The 21143-nt window shown below is 20.7% G+C and overlaps 1 protein-coding gene across 1 annotated transcript in view; it reads right to left on the bottom strand.

Annotated features, from left to right (window-relative positions):
• Positions 1-8446: 8446 nt before the first annotated feature.
• LOC117175341 (UDP-glucose:glycoprotein glucosyltransferase) overlaps positions 8447-21143 on the bottom strand; it is a 99453-nt gene continuing 86756 nt past the window's right edge. Inside the window, exons 18-20 of the mRNA XM_033365049.1 lie at positions 14816-14932; positions 8869-9010; positions 8447-8791 (exon numbers count right to left, since the gene is read on the bottom strand). Of these exons, the coding sequence (XP_033220940.1) occupies positions 8754-8791; positions 8869-9010; positions 14816-14932 (297 nt within the window). The 3' untranslated portion in view covers positions 8447-8753. The remainder of the gene's footprint in view (positions 8792-8868; positions 9011-14815; positions 14933-21143) is intronic.

Consider the following 21143-nt stretch of genomic DNA (forward strand, 5'->3'; position numbering starts at 1 on the left):
TTTAAAAGATTTCACAGAATTTAATGGTTTCTCAAATATTTCAACAATTTCAGAAATATTCGAAAAAGATTTCAATAATTTCCCTAAAATATAATATGTTTTGCAAAGATTTAAATGATTATCCAAAAATTTCAACAATTAAAAAAAATATCAAATATATCAAAAATATTTTGAAGATTTTCTAAAGATTTTAAATGTGTTTCGTAAAGATTTCCGATTAATTAAAAATATTTTACAAAGATTTCAATGATTTTCTAAATATTTCAAGGATTTCGAAAATATGATCAAATATTTATAAAAAATTTGAAATATTTGGCTAAGATTTTCAAAGATTTCATAGTGATTTTCCAAACATTTGCATAGTTTTAAAAAATATGATCAAATATTTATAAAATCCTGGTTTTAATGGTTTCTCAAAGATTTCAACAATTTAAAAAATATTTCCAAACATTTCAACAATTGCACAAATATTCAACAAAGATTTTAATAATTTCCCCAAAATATCAAATATTTGGCAAAGATTTGACTGATTTCCCAAAGATTTAGACAATTGGAAAAAAAAATTCAAATTTTTTATAAATATTTGATCATATTTTTGAAATACTTGAAATCTTTAGAAAATCATTGAAATCTTTGTGAAATATTTCTAATCAATCTGAAATCTTTACGAAACAAATTGGAAATCTTTGAGAAATCATTGAAATATTTAGAAAATATTTTAACTATTTTTGAAATATTTTTTGTTTTAATTATTAAAAATCTTTGGGAAATCGTTGTGAAATCTTTGAAAACCTTTGCCAAATATTTCAAATTTTTTATCATAATTATGGAAATCTTTGCGAAATCATTCAAATTTTTGCTAAGTATTTAATATCTTGGGGAAATTATTGAAATCTTTGTCGAATATTTGTGAGATTGTTGAAATATTTGAGAAACTATTAAATTCTGTGAAATATTTCAAATCTATCCAAAATTATTGCGAAATATTTCAAATATTTGATAATATTTTTTAAACCATGGAAATATTTGGAAAATCACTGTGAAATCTTTGAAAATCTTCGTCAAATATTTCAAATTTTTTATAAATATTTAATAAAATTTTTGAAATTCTTGAAATTTTTACGAAACACATTTGAAATCTTTGAGAAATCATTGAAATATTTAGAAAATATTAATACTATTTTTGAAATATTTGGTATGTTTTTTTTAATTGTTGGAATCTTTTGGAAATCATTCAAATCTTTGCAAAATAATTGACAATTTAAGGAAATTATTGAAATCTTTGCGAAACCAAATCTTAAGAAAATATTTAAAATATTTATGAAATATTTGGTATTTTTTTTAATTGTTGAAATCTTTGTTTAATCATTCAAATCTCTGTACAATATTTGTGAAATTGTTGAAATGTTTAGAAATATTTGTGAAATCTTTGAGAAACTATTTAAGTCTGTGAAATCTTTTAAATCTATCCAAAAGCTTTGGGAAATAATTAAAATATTTTATCAATATTTTTAAACATTTTTTAAATTATGCAAATATGTGGAAAATAACTGTCAAATCTTTGAAAATCTTAGCCAAATATTTCAATATAATATTTTGGGGAAATTATTGAAATCTTTGTCAAACATTTGTGAAATTGTTGAAATATTTGAGAAACAATTAAATTATGTGAAATTTTTTAATCTATCCAAAATCTTTGAGAAATCTTGTAGAAATATTTCCAATATTTTATAAATATTTGATAATACTTTTTAAATTATGGAAATATTTGGAGAATCACCTTGAAATCTTTGAAAATCTTATCCAAATATTTCAAATTTTTTATAAATATTATATTATATTTTTGAAATCCTTGAAATCTTTAGAAAATCATCGAAATCTTTGAGAAATCATTGAAATATTTAGAAAATCTTTAAATAATTTTTGAAATATTTGGTATTTTTTTTAATTTTTCAAATCTTTGCAAAATATTTAATATTATGGGGAAATTATTAAAATCTTTGTCGAATATTTGTGAAATTGTTGAAATATTTGGCAATATTTGTGAAATATTTGTGAAACAATTAAATTATGTGAAATTTTTTTAATCTTTCCAAAATCTTTGAGAAATCTTGTAGAAATATTTTTAATATTTTATAAATATTTGATAATATTTTTTAAATTATAGAAATATTTGGAAAATCACTGTGAAACCTTTGAAAATCTTATCCAAATATTTCAAAATTTTTATAAATATTTGATTATACTTTTGAAATCCTTGAAATCTTTAGATAATCATTGAAATCTTAGTCAAATATTATTAATTAATCTGAAATCTTTACAAAACACATTTGAAATCTTTGAGAAATCATTGAAATCTTTAGAAAATCTTTAAATAATTTTTGAAATATTTGGTATTTTCTTTAATTGTTGAAATTTTTGGATAATCATTCAAATCTTTGCAAAATATTTAATATTTTGGGGAATTTATTGAAATCTGTGTTGAATATTTGTGAAATTGTTGTAACATTTGAGAAAAAATTAAATTCTGTGATATCTTTTAAATCTATCCAAAATCTTTGAGAAATCTTGGAAAAATATTAAAAATATTTTATAAATATTTGATAATATTTTTGAAATTATGGAAATATTTGGAAAATCACTATGAAAGTTTTGAAAATCTTTCCGAATTTTTTATAAATATTTGATCATATTTTTGAAATACTTGAAATCTTTAGAAAATCACTGAAATCTTTGTGAAATATTTTAACTCAATCTGAAATCTTTACTAAAGACACTTGAAATCTTTGAGAAATCATTAAAATCTTTACAAAATATTTAAATTATTTTTGAAATATTTGGTATGTTTTTTAATTTTTGAAATCTCTGGGGAAATCATTCAAATCTTTGGAAAATATTTGATATTTTGGGAAAATTATTGAAATCTTTGTCGAATATTTGTTAAATTGTTGAAATATTTTAAAATATTTGTGAAATTGTTGAAATCATTGAGAATCCATTAAATTCTGCGAAATCTTTTAAATCTATCCAAAATTATGGAAATATTTGGAAAATAACTGCCAAATCTTTGAAAATCTTAGTCAAATATTTCAAATATTTTATAAATATTTGATCATATTTTTGAAACCCTTGAAATCTTTAGAAAATCTTTGAAATCTTTGTAAAATATTTTGAATCAATCTGAAATCTTTCCGAAACACATTTGAAATTTTTGAGAAATAATTGAAATCTTTAGAAAATATTTAAAATATTTTAGAAACATTTGGTATTTTTTTCAATTGTTAAAATCTTTGGGAAATCATTAAAATCTTTGTGAAATGTTTGGAAATCTGAAATATTCTTAAAATCATTGGGAAATTGTTTATGCTTTTTCGAAATCTTTTCAATCTATCCGAAATCTTGGTAATATTTGTAAAAATGATTGAAATCTTTGTAAAATCTTTGGAAAATCATTGAAATATTTGGTAATATTTGGTAATATCTTTGAAAAATCCTTGAAAATCTTTGCGAAATATTTAAAATATTTCATAATATTTTTTAAATGATTGAAATCTTTTAAATCTATCTGAAATCTTTATGAAATATCTGTAATCTTAGCAAAATATTCAAAATCTTTGCGAAATCATTCAAATCATCCTTTTAAAATATTTTTGAAATTGTTAAAATGTTTGCCAAATCATTGAATTATTTGTGAAATCTTTTTAAACTATTCGAATTCTTTGCGAAATCTTCGTGAAGTCCTAAGAAAATCATTAAAATCTTTGTGAAATCTTTGAAATATTAGGAATATTTTTTAAATTGTTGAAATCTGTGGAAAATCATTGAAATCTTTGGGAAACCTTTGGAAATATTAGCGGACAATTAAAAATATTTTGTAATATTTTTGAAATTATTAAACCTTTGGGAAATCATTTGAATATTTTTAATCTTTGAGAATCACTGAAATCTTGGAAATCTTTGGTAATATTTATACAAAATGATTAAAATCTTTAGGAAATTTTGCAAAATATTTCAAATATTTTATAAATATTTGATAATATTTTTTAAATGATTAAAAACTTTTAAAAAATTATGGAAATCTTTGGAAAAACATTTAAACCTTTGTGAAATGTTGCAAATCTATTCGAAATCTTTATGAAATCTTAGAAAAATCATTAAAATCTTTGCTAAATATCTCGAATATTTTATAAATATTTGATAACATTTTTGAAATGTTTGAAAACTTTGTGAAATCTTTGTAATCTTTATCAAATATTTAAAATAGTTCTGAACTTATTACTAATATTTAAAATATTTAAAGTAATTTTGAAATTAATATTTTTAATCAATATAAAATCTTTACGAAACACATTTGAAGTCTTTAAGAAATCACTGACATCTTTAGAAAATATTAAAAATATTTTTGAAATAATTGTTTTTTTTTAATTGTTGAAATCTTTGGTACATCATTAAAACCTTTGCTAAATATTTGATATTTCGGGGAAATCTTTTAAATCTGTGTCGAATAAAATGTTTGGAAATATTTGTGAAATTGTTGAGATCTTTGAAAAACCATTAAAGTCTGTGAAACCTTTCAAATCTATCCAAAATTATTGCGAAATATTACAAATATTTTATAACTGTGAAATCTTTAAAAATCTTATCCAAATATTTAAAATTTTTTATAAATATTTGATCATATTTTTGAACTACTTGAAATCTTTAGAAAATCATTGAAATCTTTCTAAAATATTTTGAAAATATATTTGGTATTTTTTTTAATTGTTGAAATTTTTGGATAACATTTCAAATCTTTGCAAAATATTTGATATTTTGAGGAAATTATTGAAATCTTTGTCGGATATTTGTGAAATTGTTGAAATATTTGAGAAAACATTAAATTCTGTGAAATCTTTTAAATCTATCCAAAATCTTTGAGAAATCTTGGAGAAAGATTTCAAATATTTTATAAATATTTCATAATATTTTTTTAAATTATGGAAATATTTGTAAAATCACTGTGAAACCTTTGAAAACCTTAGCCAAATATTTCAAGTTTTTTATAAATATTTGATATTTTTGAAATATTTGGTATTTTTTAAATTGTTGAAATCTTTGGAAAATTATTCAAATCTTTGCCAAATATTTGAAATCTTTGCAAAATATTTGATATTTTGGGAAAATTATTGAAATCTTTGTCGGATATTTGTGAAATTGTTGAAATATTTGAGAAAACCTTTAATTCTGTGAAATATTTTTAATCTATCCAAAATCTTTGCGAAATATTTCATGAATGCTTTATTATATTTTTTAAATTATGGAAATATTTGGAAATTAACTGTCAAATCTTTGAAAAACTCAGCTAAATATTTCAAGTTTTTTTTTTATAAATATTTGTGAAATATTTTTAATCAATCTGAAATATTTGAGAAATCATTGAAATCTTTAGAAAATATTACAAATATTTTTGAAATATTTGGTATTTTTTAAATTGTTTAATTCTTTGGAAAATCATTCAAATCGTTGCAAAATATTTAATATTTTGGGGAAATTATTGAAATCTTTGTCGAATATTTGTGAAATAGTTGAAATATTTGAAAAAAAAATTAAATTCTGTGAAATTTTTTTAATCTATCCAAAATCTTTGAAAACTCTATCCGAACTCTTGGAGAAATATTTCAAATATTTTATAATATTTTTTAAATCATGGAAATATTTAGATAATCACTGTGAAATCTTTGAAAATCTTATCCAAATATTTCAAATTTTCTATAAATAGTTGATCACATTTTTGAAATACTTGAAATCTTTAGAACATCATTGAAATCTTTGTGAAATATTTTTAATCAATCTAAATCTTTACGAAACACAATTGAAATCTTTGAGAAATCACTGACATCTTTAGAAAATATTTAAAATATTTTTTAAATAATTTTTTTTTAATTGTTGAAATCTTTGGTACATCATTAAAATTTTGGCTAAATATTTGATATTTTTGGGAAATTGTGAAATTGTTGAAATCTTTGAGAAATAAATAAAGTCTATGAAATCTTTTTAATCATTGTAATATTTTTAATCTTTAAGAATTTGTTTGAAATGATTGAAATCTTCATAAATTACGTAAGATATTTTTGAAATATTTCTTAATATTTTTAAAATCTTTGAAATATTTGGTAATATTGGTAAAAATGGTTGAAATCTTTGCGAAATATATCAAGTATTTTATAAATATTTGATATTTTTGAAATGATTGACACTTTGAAAAATCATTAAAATCTTTATGAAATATTTGAAATATTTGGTATATTTTTTAACTTGTTGAAATCTTTGTAAAATCATTGAAATATTTGCAACAAGATATTTTTAATATTTTATAATATTTTTGAAATTATTGAAACCTTTGGAAAATCATTGTCATATTTTTTATCTTTAACACAATTTTTGAATTTATTAAAGTTTTCATAAAATATTTAAAATATTTTTGAAATGTTAGTTTTTAAAAAAATTAAAATCTTTGAAATCGTTGGTAGTATTTGTAAAAATGATTGAAATATTTGTGAAATTTTTGCGAAATATTTCAAGTATTTTATAAATATTTGATAATATATAAAAAGTAATTAAAACCTTTGAAATATCATTGAAATCTTTGTGAAATATTTGGTAATATTTGTAAAAATTATTGAAATCTTTCCGAAATATTTTAAATATTTGGTAATATTTATGAAATCGTTGAAATCTTTGGGAAATCCATGATTTCTTTGTAAAATCTGTTGAATCTATCCAAAAACTTTGCGAAATCTTTGAAATCATTGTGAAATCTTTGGAAATCTTTGCGAAATATTTTAAGTATTTTAAAAATATTTGGCAATATGTTTGAAATTATTGAAATCGCTACGAAATAATTTCAATCTTTAAAATCTATCGAAAATTTTTATGAAATAATTTAAGTTTTTGAAAAATCTTTTAAATACATCAGAAATATTTAAAATCCTGGAGAAATTATTGAAATCTTTTAGAAATTTTTGTAAAATCTTTCTGAAGTCTTTAAAGGTCTGCGAAATATTAAAAAAAATTTAAATATTCGGTAATATTTTTGAAATTATTGAAATCTTTGTCAAATCTTTCTTAAATATTTACAATATTTTTTTAATATTTGGTAATATTTGTGAAATATTGAAATCTTTGCGAAATATTCTTTTAAAATATTTGGTAAATTTTTTAAATTGTCCAAATGTTGACCAAATCATTGAAGAATTTGTAAAATATCTTTGAACTATTCGAATTCTTTGCGCAATCCTTGTGAAGTCCTAAGAAAATAATTTAAATCTTTGTCAAATATTTGAAATATTTTTAAAATTGTTGAAATCTTTGTGAAATTTTGCAAATATATTCGAAATCTGTACGAAATCTTCGGAAAATCATTGAAAACTTTGCGAAATATTAAAAATATTTGATAATATTTTTGAAATGTTTGAAACCTTTGGAAAATCATTGAAATCTTTTATATCTATCTGAAATCTTTACGAAATACATTTGAAATATTTGTGAAACCTTTCGGAAATTATTGAAATCTTTATAAAATATGTAAGATATTTCAAAAATATTTTGTATATTTTCGAGATTGATGAAATCTTTTAAAAATCATTCAAATCTTTGTGAAATATTTTAAATCTATCCGAAATCTTTGTGAAATATTTGGTAATATTTGTAAAAATGATTTAAATGTTTGTAAAGTTTTCGGAAAATCATTTAAATCTTTGTGAAATCATTTATTTATTACAATTTTTGTGAAATCTTTGCGAAATATTTCAAATATTTTAAAATATTTTTGAAATGATTGAAACCTTTGGAAAATGATTGTAATATTTTTAATCTTCAAGAAAATTTTTTTAAATCATTGAAATTTTTATGAAATCTTTGGTAATATTTGTAAAAATTATTGAAATCATTCAAATTTTTGCAAAATATTTAAAATATTTTTGAAATAATGTAAACAATCGGAAAATCATTGAAATCTTTGTGAAATCTTGTGAAATTCTTGAAATCTTTGCGAAATATTTGAAATCTTTGAGAAATCAATTAAATCGTTGTCAAATCTTTCTTAAATCTTTGCGAAATATTTGCAATATTTTTTAAATATGTAGTAATATTTGTGAAATTATTTCAATCTTAGCGAAATTTTCTAAATATTTAGAAATAGTTGAGAAATTATTGATATCTTTGTGAATATGAATTTTATAAGTGTTTTTATTATTATTAATTATTCGCTGTTACTTATTATTTATGCACAATTTGAACCTGACATACTATTATTGTACTATGCTCAAATTGTGCCATTGAAAATTAAAATTCTATTCTCCTGACCCCACTTAGAGAAAAAAAGCTCCGCCGCTTCTCCGAAGAAAATTGATTTCTTAACTGAACATTCTTTCGATCTAAAATCTAAATTATTTCTCGGAATAAACCATTTTCATTAGAAAATACTCATCAGGTCATTCTTATAATTAAAAAGGAATTCTTTACAAAAATCTGGCAAGCTTATTACTTACAGATTACAAATAATATTAAATCACAAGGTCCTGGGAGGACAAAATCCTTGGCTCTCGCAAAATTGGAACACCATTGCGAGACGGAAATGATCTTATGAGACAAATTTCATTATTCAACATTCACAATAGTTCATTATTCCAAGTTCCTCAACATGACGAGACTTGGCGCTTTCTTTAAAAAAATTACGTACACCTTGGAATAAAATGTTCATCCTTTTAAAGAATTTACAATTCTTGGTGCTTTTTGGAATCACTGTGACTTTCTGAAAATTTAAAAAACAAATTGATATAAGTGTGTTTGTTCGTTTGGGGTTAGTCATCATCTTTCGATTCTACTTACCAACTTCTTCCCCTTCATTTTGTCTACTTTCATGTTCTATCCTTAGTTGTAAATTTTTTATTTCTTCGTCATAACCAACCCATTCTGGCAGAATACGCATCGCAGCCTGTAGTTTGGCTTCTTTCGTCATTGGATTATTGCACTAGAAAAAATTGATATTTAAATTCCACTTTAACGACTAATATTTAAATATAGCTAAAAAATTCTTCAGGATGAAGATTTAGCAGGCGATTTCAAATTCTCGGTTATTGTTCGGTCATTTTTTAAATAAAAAATTCCTTCTTATGGACTGAAAATTTATCTTTAATTGTGAAAAAGTAGTGCTTCTTTTGTTGAAAATTACTCTTTCTTAATTAAAAAAAACTTTTTTGTTTGAAGTTTTTCAGAACTTCTCAATTTCTCTTCAACGTACTAAAATTGTTTTTTAAAATTCATAATTATAAAATAATTATTTATACATAAAAAATGGAAGAATTTGACTTTCAAATTCAACATGCTGAAAAAAGGACATTCAAAGTTTTCTATGTCAAACAATTCAGTTTCAAATTGTTTACTTTTCAATAGTTTATTTATAATTGCTCGTTTTAAATGAAAAGTGCAACATTATTAAATCTTAAAAAACAGTTCTTTTTCTGAATTAAAACATTTTTTAGAGAAAATTCGTTTTTATGGATTAAAAATTTATCCTTTTTAGTTAAAAATAAACATTCTTGTTTGAATTTTATCGTAAAATTAAAAATAATATATTCCTGAAAAATTACAAAACTGTCAAGTTTTCAATTTAGTTTGCATTTATTCAGAACTTCTAAATCTCTTACAAGTACTAGAATTGTTTTTTAAATTAAAAAATAATAATAAAAATAAAAAATAATATAATATAAATATAATATAAAATATAATAATAATAAAACCAAAATAATAAATAAAATAAATTAATTAATTAAAACATAAAAATGAAGAATTTGACTTTCAAATTCAAAATGTGAAAAAAAATATGCAAAGCTTTCTATTTCAAATAATTCAGTTTAAAATTATTTACTTTTCTATATTTTATTTACGAGTGCTCATTTTAAATTGAAAGTAAAATATTATTAAATATTTAAAAATTGTTCTTGTTTTTTAATTAAAACATTTTTTATAGAAAATACGATGTTATGGATTGAAAATTTATCTTTTTTAGTTGAAAATGAACTTTTTTGTTTGAATATTGTCGTAAAAAAATACTCCTGAAAAATTAGAAAATTGTCAAGTTATAAATTCAGTTTTAATTTATTCAGAACTTCTAAATATCTCTTAAAAGAACTAGAATTTTTTTTTTAAATTCATAATTATAAAATAATGTTTATACATAAAAAAAGAAGAATTTGACTTTCAAATTCAAACTGTTGAAAAAAAAAAGATTAAGAGCTTTCTATTTCAAACAATTCAATTTGAAATTGTTTATTTACGATTGCTCATTTTAAATGAAAAGTCAAATATTACTAAATATTAAAAAATTGCTCTTGTTTTTTAATTAAAACATTTTGTATAGAAAATTCGTTCTTATGGATTAAAAATTTATCGTTTTTAGTTAAAAATGAACTTTCATGTTTGAATTTTGTCATAAAATTAAAACAAAATATTTCTGAAAAACTAGAAAAATGTCAAGTTATAAATTCAGTTTGAATTTATTCCGGACTTCTAATATCTCTTAAAATTACTTAAATTGATTATTAAATTAATAATCATTCAATAGTTATTTATACATAAAAATTGAAGAATTTGACTTACAAATTCAAAATGTAAAAAAAAAGAATATTCAAAGCTTTCTTTTTCAAATAATTCAGTTTCAAATTCTTTACTTTTTAACATTTTATTTACGATTGCTCATTTTAAATTAAAAGTCAAATATTACTAAATATTAATAAATCTTTCTTTTTCTTAAAACATTTTTTATAGAAAATCTGTTTTTATGGATTAAAAATTTATCTCTTTTATTTAAAAACGAACTTTCTTGTTTGAATTTTATCGTAAAATTAAAAAAAAATATATTCCTGAAAAATTATAAAAATGTCAAACTATAAATTCAGTTTCAATTTTTTCAAAACTTCCAAAAATCTTTTAAACTCACTTGAATTGTTTTTTAAATTATTAATTAATTTACAAACAAAAAGATAGATGATCAACAAAAAATACGATTTTTCAACAAAATACGGGAATTTTCAACTAAAAAAAAAGGATCAATGAAAAAGTTGAATTTTTAACTGAAAAATATCAAGTTTCAACCAAAAATAAAAGTAATAAATAAAAAATCTTCAACTCGAATAGATGAACTTTTAATCAAAAAGGAGAATAATTAAATTTTTCAACAAGAAGATTAATTTTATCACAAAAACAACGATTTTTCTAAAAAAAATATGAATTTTCAACAAAATAGTTCAATTTTCAACCAAAAAGATTAAATTTTAAACCAGAAGATTAACTTTCTATCAAAAAATTCGATTTTTCAAAAAAGACATGAATTTTCTACAAAATATTTCAATTTTTAACTAAAAAAAGAAACATTTTTCAAACAAATAATTGAATTTTGTATTTAAATCAAACAAAAATAGAACTGTCAAATTTTCAGTTAAAAAAATTAAATGTCCATCAATAAAAAACCAATTTCTAAGCAAAATTATGAATCTTCAACTCTATTAGTTGAATATTAAACCAAAAATATAATTTTTTTATTGAAAAAATATCAATTTTTCAGTCAAATAGTTATATTTTATTTTTAAAAAATCAATATTTAACCAAAAATGGAAGTTAAATTTTCAGTTAAAAAAATAATTTTCCATCAATAAAAAAATAAAGTTTAAACTAAAGTGATGAATTTTCAAGTAAGCTGATAACTCTTAAACTGGAATACATGAAATTTAAACCAGAAAAATGAATTATCAATAAAAAGCACTTTTAACGAAATAATTGAATGTTTAATTAAAGAAGACAAAATTTCAAATCAAATAGTTGAATTTTAAACTAAAAAATAATATTTTTCAACCAAAAATAGAATAGTAATATTTTTAGGTAAGAGAATTAATGTTAAACCATAAATAGGAGTTTCCAACTAAACCAATGAATCTTGAATTGAATATAATAATTTTCAAAACAAAAAATTAATTTTTGAATTTTTAATTGAAATAAGTTAAATTTTTAGTTAAAAAATAACTTTCAACAAAAAGACAAACTTTTAAAAAAATATTTATATTTTCAAACAAAGCGACGAATTTTAAAATTAAATTGTAAGTATTGGACTGTAACAATTTAATTTTAAAGCAGAAAGATAAATGTTTAATTAGAATAATTGCAATTTTAACGAAAAAGATTAATTTAAACCAAAAAAGACTAATTTTTTACTAAAAAGTATAATTTTTTAACAAAGAATTAAATAATTAAGTTTTTATTTAAAAATGAGTGTTCAACCAAAGAGATAAATTTTTAACTACAATCATAAAATATTCAACTGGAATAATAGTTACATTTACAGTAATAAAAATGTAAACAAAACTCATCCAAATAAACATCAATTTTTAAATCAAATAGCTCATTTTTCAACAAAAGAATTGAATTTTTAATTAAAACGATGAACATTTCATGAAAAAAATTAATTTTGAATAAAAGAGTTTAACTTTCAACCTAATAAATAAAAAAAGACGAATTTTCCACAAAGTACATAAATTAACAACAAAAAAGTTGAATTCTTAAGTAAAAAATGTCAAACAGAAATCTATTTTCTTATAAAAAAATTTGTTATGCTAAAAAAGTGAGAAAAATATTTAAAATTAAAAAATAGACTTGCAAACTACCTTACTTTTCGGTTCATTAGAGATAAAAATAAGAATTGGAAAAAGAGAAAAAAAAAAGTTCAACCAAACACAGAATAGTTCAATTGTCACTTAAAAATCTAATTCTTAAAAAAAACGTATTTTCAGAAAAATAGTTAAATTGTCTACTGAAATAGTTAAAATTTTATATAAAAACTTTATTTTCAACAAAGTAGTTTACATTTTCAGCCAGAAATGAACTTTTAATTAAAATGATTAATCTTCAATAAAAAAATTAATTTTTAATACATGAGTTTTACTTTTAAACAAGTAGATGAATTTTTAAATAAGTAAATTAATCCGTAACCTAATAAACACTACGAAATTCTTCGAATTAAAAAAGAAACAAGAATTTAACGAATAAATTTTTGCAATACACTCCTAAATGTCTATTAAAATTAAATTGTTTTTTAGCTTGAATTAATTATTATTTCACTAACTAAAAACTGAACCTTAATTTTTAAATTTCGGAAAAAACCACAACTTTCCAGGATTATTCCAAGAGACTATTATTAAAAAAATAATAAATTGTTTGAAAAATTATGCTTGTTAATTTGAATGAACTATTATCTCACTCTAATTTAAAAGTGGACAAAAAGTATAAACTTTATGAAAAAACCCCAATTTTTTAGCATCATTCAATGATAAAATACGATAAAATATTTTTAACTTCTATTAATTCTACATTTCAATATTTCTGGTTAAATAATATAAATCCAAGTTTTTATTTTCAATGATCTGCATTCAAGAATGAAGCAATAAATTGCTGAATTTTTGCAATATTTCAAATATTCTCTTAAAATAATTTTTTCAAAATAAAAGATTATTTAAAAGATTCCCAGGAATCTCGAGAAAAAAAATATCTTAATAAAATAAAATCTTTTCAAAATTTAAATTATTTATGAAATTTTTTAAAAACTTCTAAATATACTTTAAAGAAATTTAAATTTTGACTAAAATTTAAAAGAAATCTTGAAAAATGACATAAATTAAGTTTCAAAATTTTAAGAACTTCTAAATATCTCTTAAACTTACTCGAATTGTTTTCTAAATTAATCATGATTAAATTGTTATTTATACATAAAAATTGACAAATTTAACATAAAAATTCCAAATTAAAAAAAGAGGATTCAAAGCCTTCTATTCCCAACAATTAGATTTCAAATTGTTCACTTTAAAATTTTCGATTGTTCATTTTAAATGAAAAGTAAAATATTATTAAATATTTTTTAAACATTGTTCTTTTTTTTAATTTAATTTTGTATAAAATAATCGTTGTTATACATTGAAAATTTATCCTTCTTATTGGAAAATGAACTATTTTGTTTAAATTCTGTTAAAATTAATAAAATGTTCCTAAATAATTACAAAAATTTCAGGTTATAAATTCAGTTTGATTTCAAACAATTCAGTTTCAAATTGTGTACTTTAATATATTTTATTTATGATTTCTCATTTTAAATTAAAAGTCAAATATTACAAAATATTAAATAATTGTTGTCTTTCTTAATTAAAACATTCTTTTTACTCGAAACGTTGTCTAAATTAATAATTATTCATTTGTTAATTATAAAAACAATTTAACCATCAAAGTTTCAACCCGAAAATATGAATTCTGAAAATAAAAAAAGTAATTTTCGACCAAATTGTTGAATTTTCAAGCCAATAAGACGAATGTTCTATAAAACAGTTAAATTTTCCACAAAAAAAGTTAATTTTCCGCTAATCTTCTGAATATTCGAACAAAAAATATTTTTTTTTTATAAAGTATTTCAACTTTCAAACCAAGCAGTTGATTTTTCAACCTAAAAAGATTAATTTTTAACAAAAATTGTAGCCCATGTAAGACAGCAAAGAAAAATAATGAAAAATATAATTAAAGTGGAATTTATCACGTTATATTGAATTTAAAAAATTCTTTTAAATCCTTTCACATACATTCTTTAAAGAAAAATCACAAATCACTCTGGAAAATTGTCTGGATCCGCCCTTCAGACATTTGAAAGTGGGTTGTTCAAAATTGATCGGTAAATTTTGGTGTTTTTTTGTTAATTTCCAAAAAATTCGCGATTAAAAATGGTAAATTAATAAAAATTTCTCACCAAATCGATTGTTTTAGCATGTTTTTTGGATGCATCGTCGCACCAAGTTTCACACCAAAGCCACTCTTGAGGCAGTGACTTCACGGCGACTTGGTGAATCATATTATTTGGAAGATCCTGCAAAAAAAATAAATTAAATTAACATTTACAATGCACAATAGTATTTAACTTCCAACGGGACAAATTTGGGTATTCCTAAATTGATGGTTTATATTATATTTTGGAAATATAGATGCAAATACAATTTTTACAAAACTTTATTCATAACTTTCGCGTGAGGGTAGTCATATTATGTTATAATATTTCTAAAACAGGGAATTTTTCCAGAAAATTTGGAATTTCAGTGTGGAAGAAAAATGTCAGTTTTCAGGGTAACCTAAAAAATCGACGAAATAAATTTCCGGTAATTTCCCGTTTTTTCCCCGGTTCCAAAACATTTTTCCCGGTCAATGAAATTTAAAAAATGGAACACTAAAGCTAAAAAAATTTTTACTTGAGGTAATAAAAACTGAGCTGCAAATCAAAGCACTTAAAGTCGAACTGTTAAATTTTTAAACTTTTAAAATTGAAATTTAAAAGTTTTTAGTTCAAAAATGTTGTATTCAAATGCTCAATAATTTACGCGTCTAAAATTAAAAGTACTAACATTTTTCAATATGAAAAAATATAATTCCTCGTTACCATTTTCAATACTCTAAATTAAAAAAATAAATCAATGAACTTTAACATTTTCGAAGTTATATAATTTTAAGGATTTTTAAGCTAGAAACATTAAATATTGAAAAATCGCAAAATTTTTAACTGAACACTTCTTAAATTAGAAATTCAATTATTTTCTTTTTAAATAGTTTTAAAATCCTTGAAAAGCTTCAAAATTTTATTTCAAAATCTTGAAAAATCTAGAAGTTGTTTTAAATTAGTTTTAAATTTAAAATTACTTTTTTGAATTTTTCAGAATTTCTAAAAATACCTTTTAAAATGAATTCAATTGTTTCTACAATTTTCAGAAAATCCTGCAAATTTAAGAACATTTCTTTACAATTTGGATGTATAAATAACAATAGAACATTTATTATTTGTATGCGAAATTTGAGTGATTTTAGGAGATTTGTAGAAGTTTTGAAAAGATTCAAACTTAATGTAAAACTTGAAATGATACCCTAATATAAAACAAAATGTAGATTTTCGCAGATTTTAAACAACAAAATTAGATTCTTTTCAAGAATTGTGAAAGGCTTCAAAAGAATACAAACATTTTCTTAAGATTCATAGGAAAATTAAAAATAATTTCTCACTTTGAAAAATTATTTTAAGAGAATATTAAAAAAGTTTTTCAAAGATTTAAACAAAAATTTCAAAAAATTTCTAGAATATTTTAAGAAAACTTTCTAAAATTTGCATGATAATTTTTAGTCTCTTTAAAACTCCTAAATATCCCTTAAAATTACTCAAATTTTTTCTAGTAAAGATTCATTTGTAAATTATACATCAAAAATTTCACTTACAAATCAAGCATTTTTCAAATACAAAAATGAAAATTGTAACGTTCAAATTTTAAATCTCTTCGAAAATTTTAACGATTCCAGGTTTTCTATGTAAGACAAATCAGTTAATGATTCTGTACTTTTAAATATTTGGTTTCAATTTACTTGTTTTAAATTAAAATTCAAATATTGCTAAATATTCAATAATCCATCTTTTTTTTTGATAAAAAATTTCAAATTAAATGGGTTAAAAATGGAATATTTTAGACGGAAACAATATTTTTAATTTAATAAAAGCCTTTAATTAAGAATATATTATTATGAAGTTATTTTTAAGTTGAAAATAGTTTATAAACTTTTAGTCAAACGTTCACATTTGTTTAATGACTAAAACTTTCAAATTGAAACCGTTTAAGTTTTAACGTTAAAATCTGAAAATTCTTAAGTTTTGAACTGATTTAAAATCGTTTTGTCAAATCGTTTTTGTTCACTTTTTATTACTTAAAGTACAGATAAATTTAAAACATTGATTTATTTATAAAATAAAAATGTTTTTTATCCAAAATTTTCAACATCAAAGGCTTTTATTTTTTATTTGTTCAAGTTTTTAAGAAAGCATTTAAAAATTCTTTAAATTAAAAATGTAAGCTCAGAAATAAAAATTTTATATGGAAAATTTTTATAGTAAAAAAATTTGGCATTACGCATTGCAAGCTATATAATAGCATGATTGAAAAACATAAAAATTCATTTAATTATTTAAAAACTGTTGAAATCGAACGTGGACAGATTTCTATTTTAAAATTTTGTAAAATTCCCGGTAAACAAAAAAATTCACTGTCATTTTCCAGTCTCAAAAAAGTCCCGGTCATTTCTCGGTCCAGTGGCCACCCTAATATTTCTATTTTGGGCTATAAATCTCTTTGGAGCTGACAATTAATTATTTTTTCCTAAAAGTGTTTTTTAGATTTACCTCACTTTTTTCACTTCTAGAAGGTTTACAATATTCTAAAACCAACAGAAAATTTGTTAGTAGACGTTGAATGTTTCAACAAAATACATGAATTTTTAAATATAAAAAAAAAATAAATATCCAACCACATATTTGAATCTTTAACTAAATATTATAAATTTTAAACCAATGATGGAATGGTTAAATTTTTAATAAAAATAATGAATGTTTAACCAAAAAAACTTTTTAAAAAATAGTTAATTTTTCAACAAAAGAGATGTATTTTCAACTAGAATGATAAATCTTCGAAACGAAAAAATCAAAACATTGTTAACAAACAATAGTTCAACCTTTAACAAAAAATGATGAATTATCAATTAAAAATGTAATATTTGAAATTTCAATCAAAAAAGATTTTTTTTATTTAATTAAGTAGAGATGAACATTCAACCCGAAAAGATAATTTTTTACCAATAAAAGACGAACTTTTAACAAAGTACAGGATTTTTTTTTCAACTGAATAAAATAATTTTGAAATAAAAAAAGATGATTTCTGAACAAAAAACCGAATAGTTGATATTTGAACCAAAAAATATTTTTACTTTAAATCAAAAAGAAGTTTTTTAAATAGTTGAATTTGCAGTCAAGACAGAAAAAAAAATCAACCAGATTGTTAAAATTTCAAGCCAAAAAGACGTCTTTTCAACCAAAAATACAAATTTTCAACCAGATTGTTTAATTTTAAAGCAAAGAGATGATTTTTTAAACAAAACACATGAATTTTCAGTTACAAGAGATCAATTTTTTACAAAACAGTCTATTTGAAACCAAAAAGATGAATTTTCAACTAAGAAGATTAATTTTCTACCAAAAAAAGATGCATTTTTAATAAAACGTATACATTTTTAACTAACGAAGATCAATTTTCAATTGAAAATATAAATTTTAAATGAAAAAATATGAATCCTCAACTAAAAATGTAATAGATCATACATTGAATAAATCTCATAAATAGAAGTTTACTTTTAAACCGACTGAAATGATTTTCTTTCAGAATCGTTCCATTTCAAACAAAATAATTAAATTTTCAACCAAATGTTAAATTTTTTCTACCAAAAAATAACAGGAATAGTTAAATTTCTGATTAAAACATTAATTATTAAAAAATAGAAATGAAAATTTAACTCTGAAATTATTTTTTCTTTCTTTGTAAGTGTTTTTATAGATTTTACAATACTTTGAATCCCAAGGTTGTAGAAAAATTTCAATTTTCCTATATTGGGCTAAACATTTCTATGGCTATATGCCACCACAATTTGAATGATGAAAATGAAAGAAAAAAAATGTTGCAAGAGCAATAAAATTGATTGATTGTCGCAAAAAAGAAATTTAAAAAATCGAACTCTATTCTAAACATTTTCCCATTTAAAGTAATAGAAAACAAATTAAAGCATTCAAAGTGGAACTCTTAAATTTTAAACTTTTACAATTCAAGTTTGAAAGTTTTTCAATTCCAAAAACGTTTATTCAAATGCTCAATCATTTACACATATAAAATGGGCGGTACGAACACTTTTCAATTGAACAATTTGAAATGAAATGCAGATAAACTGAAAAATTTTAAACTTTTATAAATTATAGAGTTCAAAGATTCAGAATAAGTACAAAAATCAAGAAATGAACTTAAACTTTTTCAAAATTTAAAAATAATTTTTTTTTTTTAAATTAACAGTTCTTAAATTAGAAGTTAAATTATTTTCGTTTTAAATAGTTTAAGCATCCCTGAAAAGCTTTAAAATTACATTTCCAAATCTTGAGAAATCTAAAAGAGGTTTAAAATTTTTCCAAATTTCAAATTATTTTTGAAATTTTTTGTGAACATTGAAATCTATTTTAAAATGAATCGAATTTTTCCTACAACTTTGAGAAAATCCTGCAAGTTAAAAAAATCCTTGAATTTGAATTTATGAATAACATCAGAACACTTAATACTTGTATAAAAAATTAAAGTGATTTGAAGAGAAATCCTATTAATATAAAAATATATTTAGAAGTTCTGAAAAAATGTTAACACACTTTGTTTAAATTAGTTGAAATAATTTCAAGTTTTTAATCTTTTCTGAACTTATAAGTATCTCTTGAAATTACTCACATTTTTTCTACAAATAATAAAAGTTCAATTGTTATTAATACACCAAAATTTAACAATTTCGCTTACTAATTATATATTTTTTAAACATAAGAATGAAAATTGTAACGTTAAAAGTTTTTAAATTCTTCGAAATTCTATAGATTTAAAACTTTCTATGTAACAAATTTAATTTCATATTATAATCTTTTTCTGATTTAAAAAATTTCAAAATAAAATTGGTTAAAAAATGAATAATTTCGACTTAAACAAAATTTTTAATTTAATAAAAGCCTTTAATCAAAACTATAAATTAATGAATATAATATATTATTGAATTTATTAATTAAATTTAATATATAAATAATATAAAGAAAGGCCTCAAACTTTGAAATAAAAATAGCTTATTGGTGAATCATAAAAATTTTTATTTAAAAATAAAATGATCCGAATAAATAATATTATATTAGTTTCAAATCTTATTGGGACTTTCGAATTAAAACAGTTACAATCAGGAAATTCTCAAATTTTGCACGGATTTAGAATCGTTTTGTCAAATAAATTATTGTTCGGTTCTTTAGACTGAAAGTACAGATCCATTTTAAAAATAATTTACTAATTTATATTTACGGTTGATAAAATAAAACTGTTTCTTATCAGAAAATTTCAACTTCAAATGCTCTTAATTTTTATTTCTTAAAATCTTCAAGACTGTGCTTTAATCATTTAAAAAACTGTTGAAAAAACTTGGGCAGATTTTTCTTCTGTTAATTCATATCTAACAACATATCTAAAAAAATTAATTTATGAAAAAAATTGGGAAACTAATTATTTGAAAAAACTTTTGAAAACAGACTTGGGCAGATTTTTCTTCGTAAATTCATATCTAAAAACATATCTAAAAAAAAAAGAAGTTTAGGGAAAAATGGGAATTTTAATTATTTAAAAAACTGTTGAAAACGGACTTAATCAGATTTTTCTTCTACAAATTCATATCTAAAAACATATAAAAAAAAGAAATTTAGGGAAAAATGGGAGTTTTAATTATTTAAAAAACTGTTGAAAACGGACTTGGGCAGATTTTTTTTCTCTACATTTATATCTAAAAAAAAAGATATTTAGGGAAAAAATTGAAGGTTTAATTATTTAAAAAACTGTTGAAAACGAACTTTGGCAGATTTTTTCATGTAAATTCATACCTAAACACATATCTAAAAAAAATTTAGGAAAAGAATTAAAGATTTAATTATTTAAAAAACTGTGGAAAACGGACTTGGGCAGATTTTTCTTCTATTAATTTCATATCTAAATACATATTAAAAAAATTAGGAAAAAATGGAGATTAGGTTATTTTAAAAACTGTTGAAAACGAACTTAGGCAGATTTTTTTATGTAAATTCATATCTAAAAACATATAAAAAAAGAAATTTAGGGAAAAAATTGGATATTCAATTATTTAAAAAACTGTTGAAAACGGACTTAGGCAGATTTTTCTTCTATTAATTCATATCTAAAAACAAAAGAAATTTAGAAAAAAATAGGAGATTTAATTATTTAAAAAACTGTTGAAAACGGACTTGAACAGATTTTTCTTCTGTAAATTCATATCTAAAAACATATAAAAAAAGAAATTTAGGGGAAAAATTGGATATTCAATTATTTAAAAAAACTGTTGAAAACGAACTTGAGCAGATTTTTCTTCTGTAAATTCATATATAAAAACATATAAAAAAAGAAATTTAGAAAAAATTGGGAGATTTAAAA

This window comes from Belonocnema kinseyi, chromosome 6 (genome assembly GCF_010883055.1).
Source record: "Belonocnema kinseyi isolate 2016_QV_RU_SX_M_011 chromosome 6, B_treatae_v1, whole genome shotgun sequence".
NCBI lineage: Eukaryota > Metazoa > Arthropoda > Insecta > Hymenoptera > Cynipidae > Belonocnema > Belonocnema kinseyi.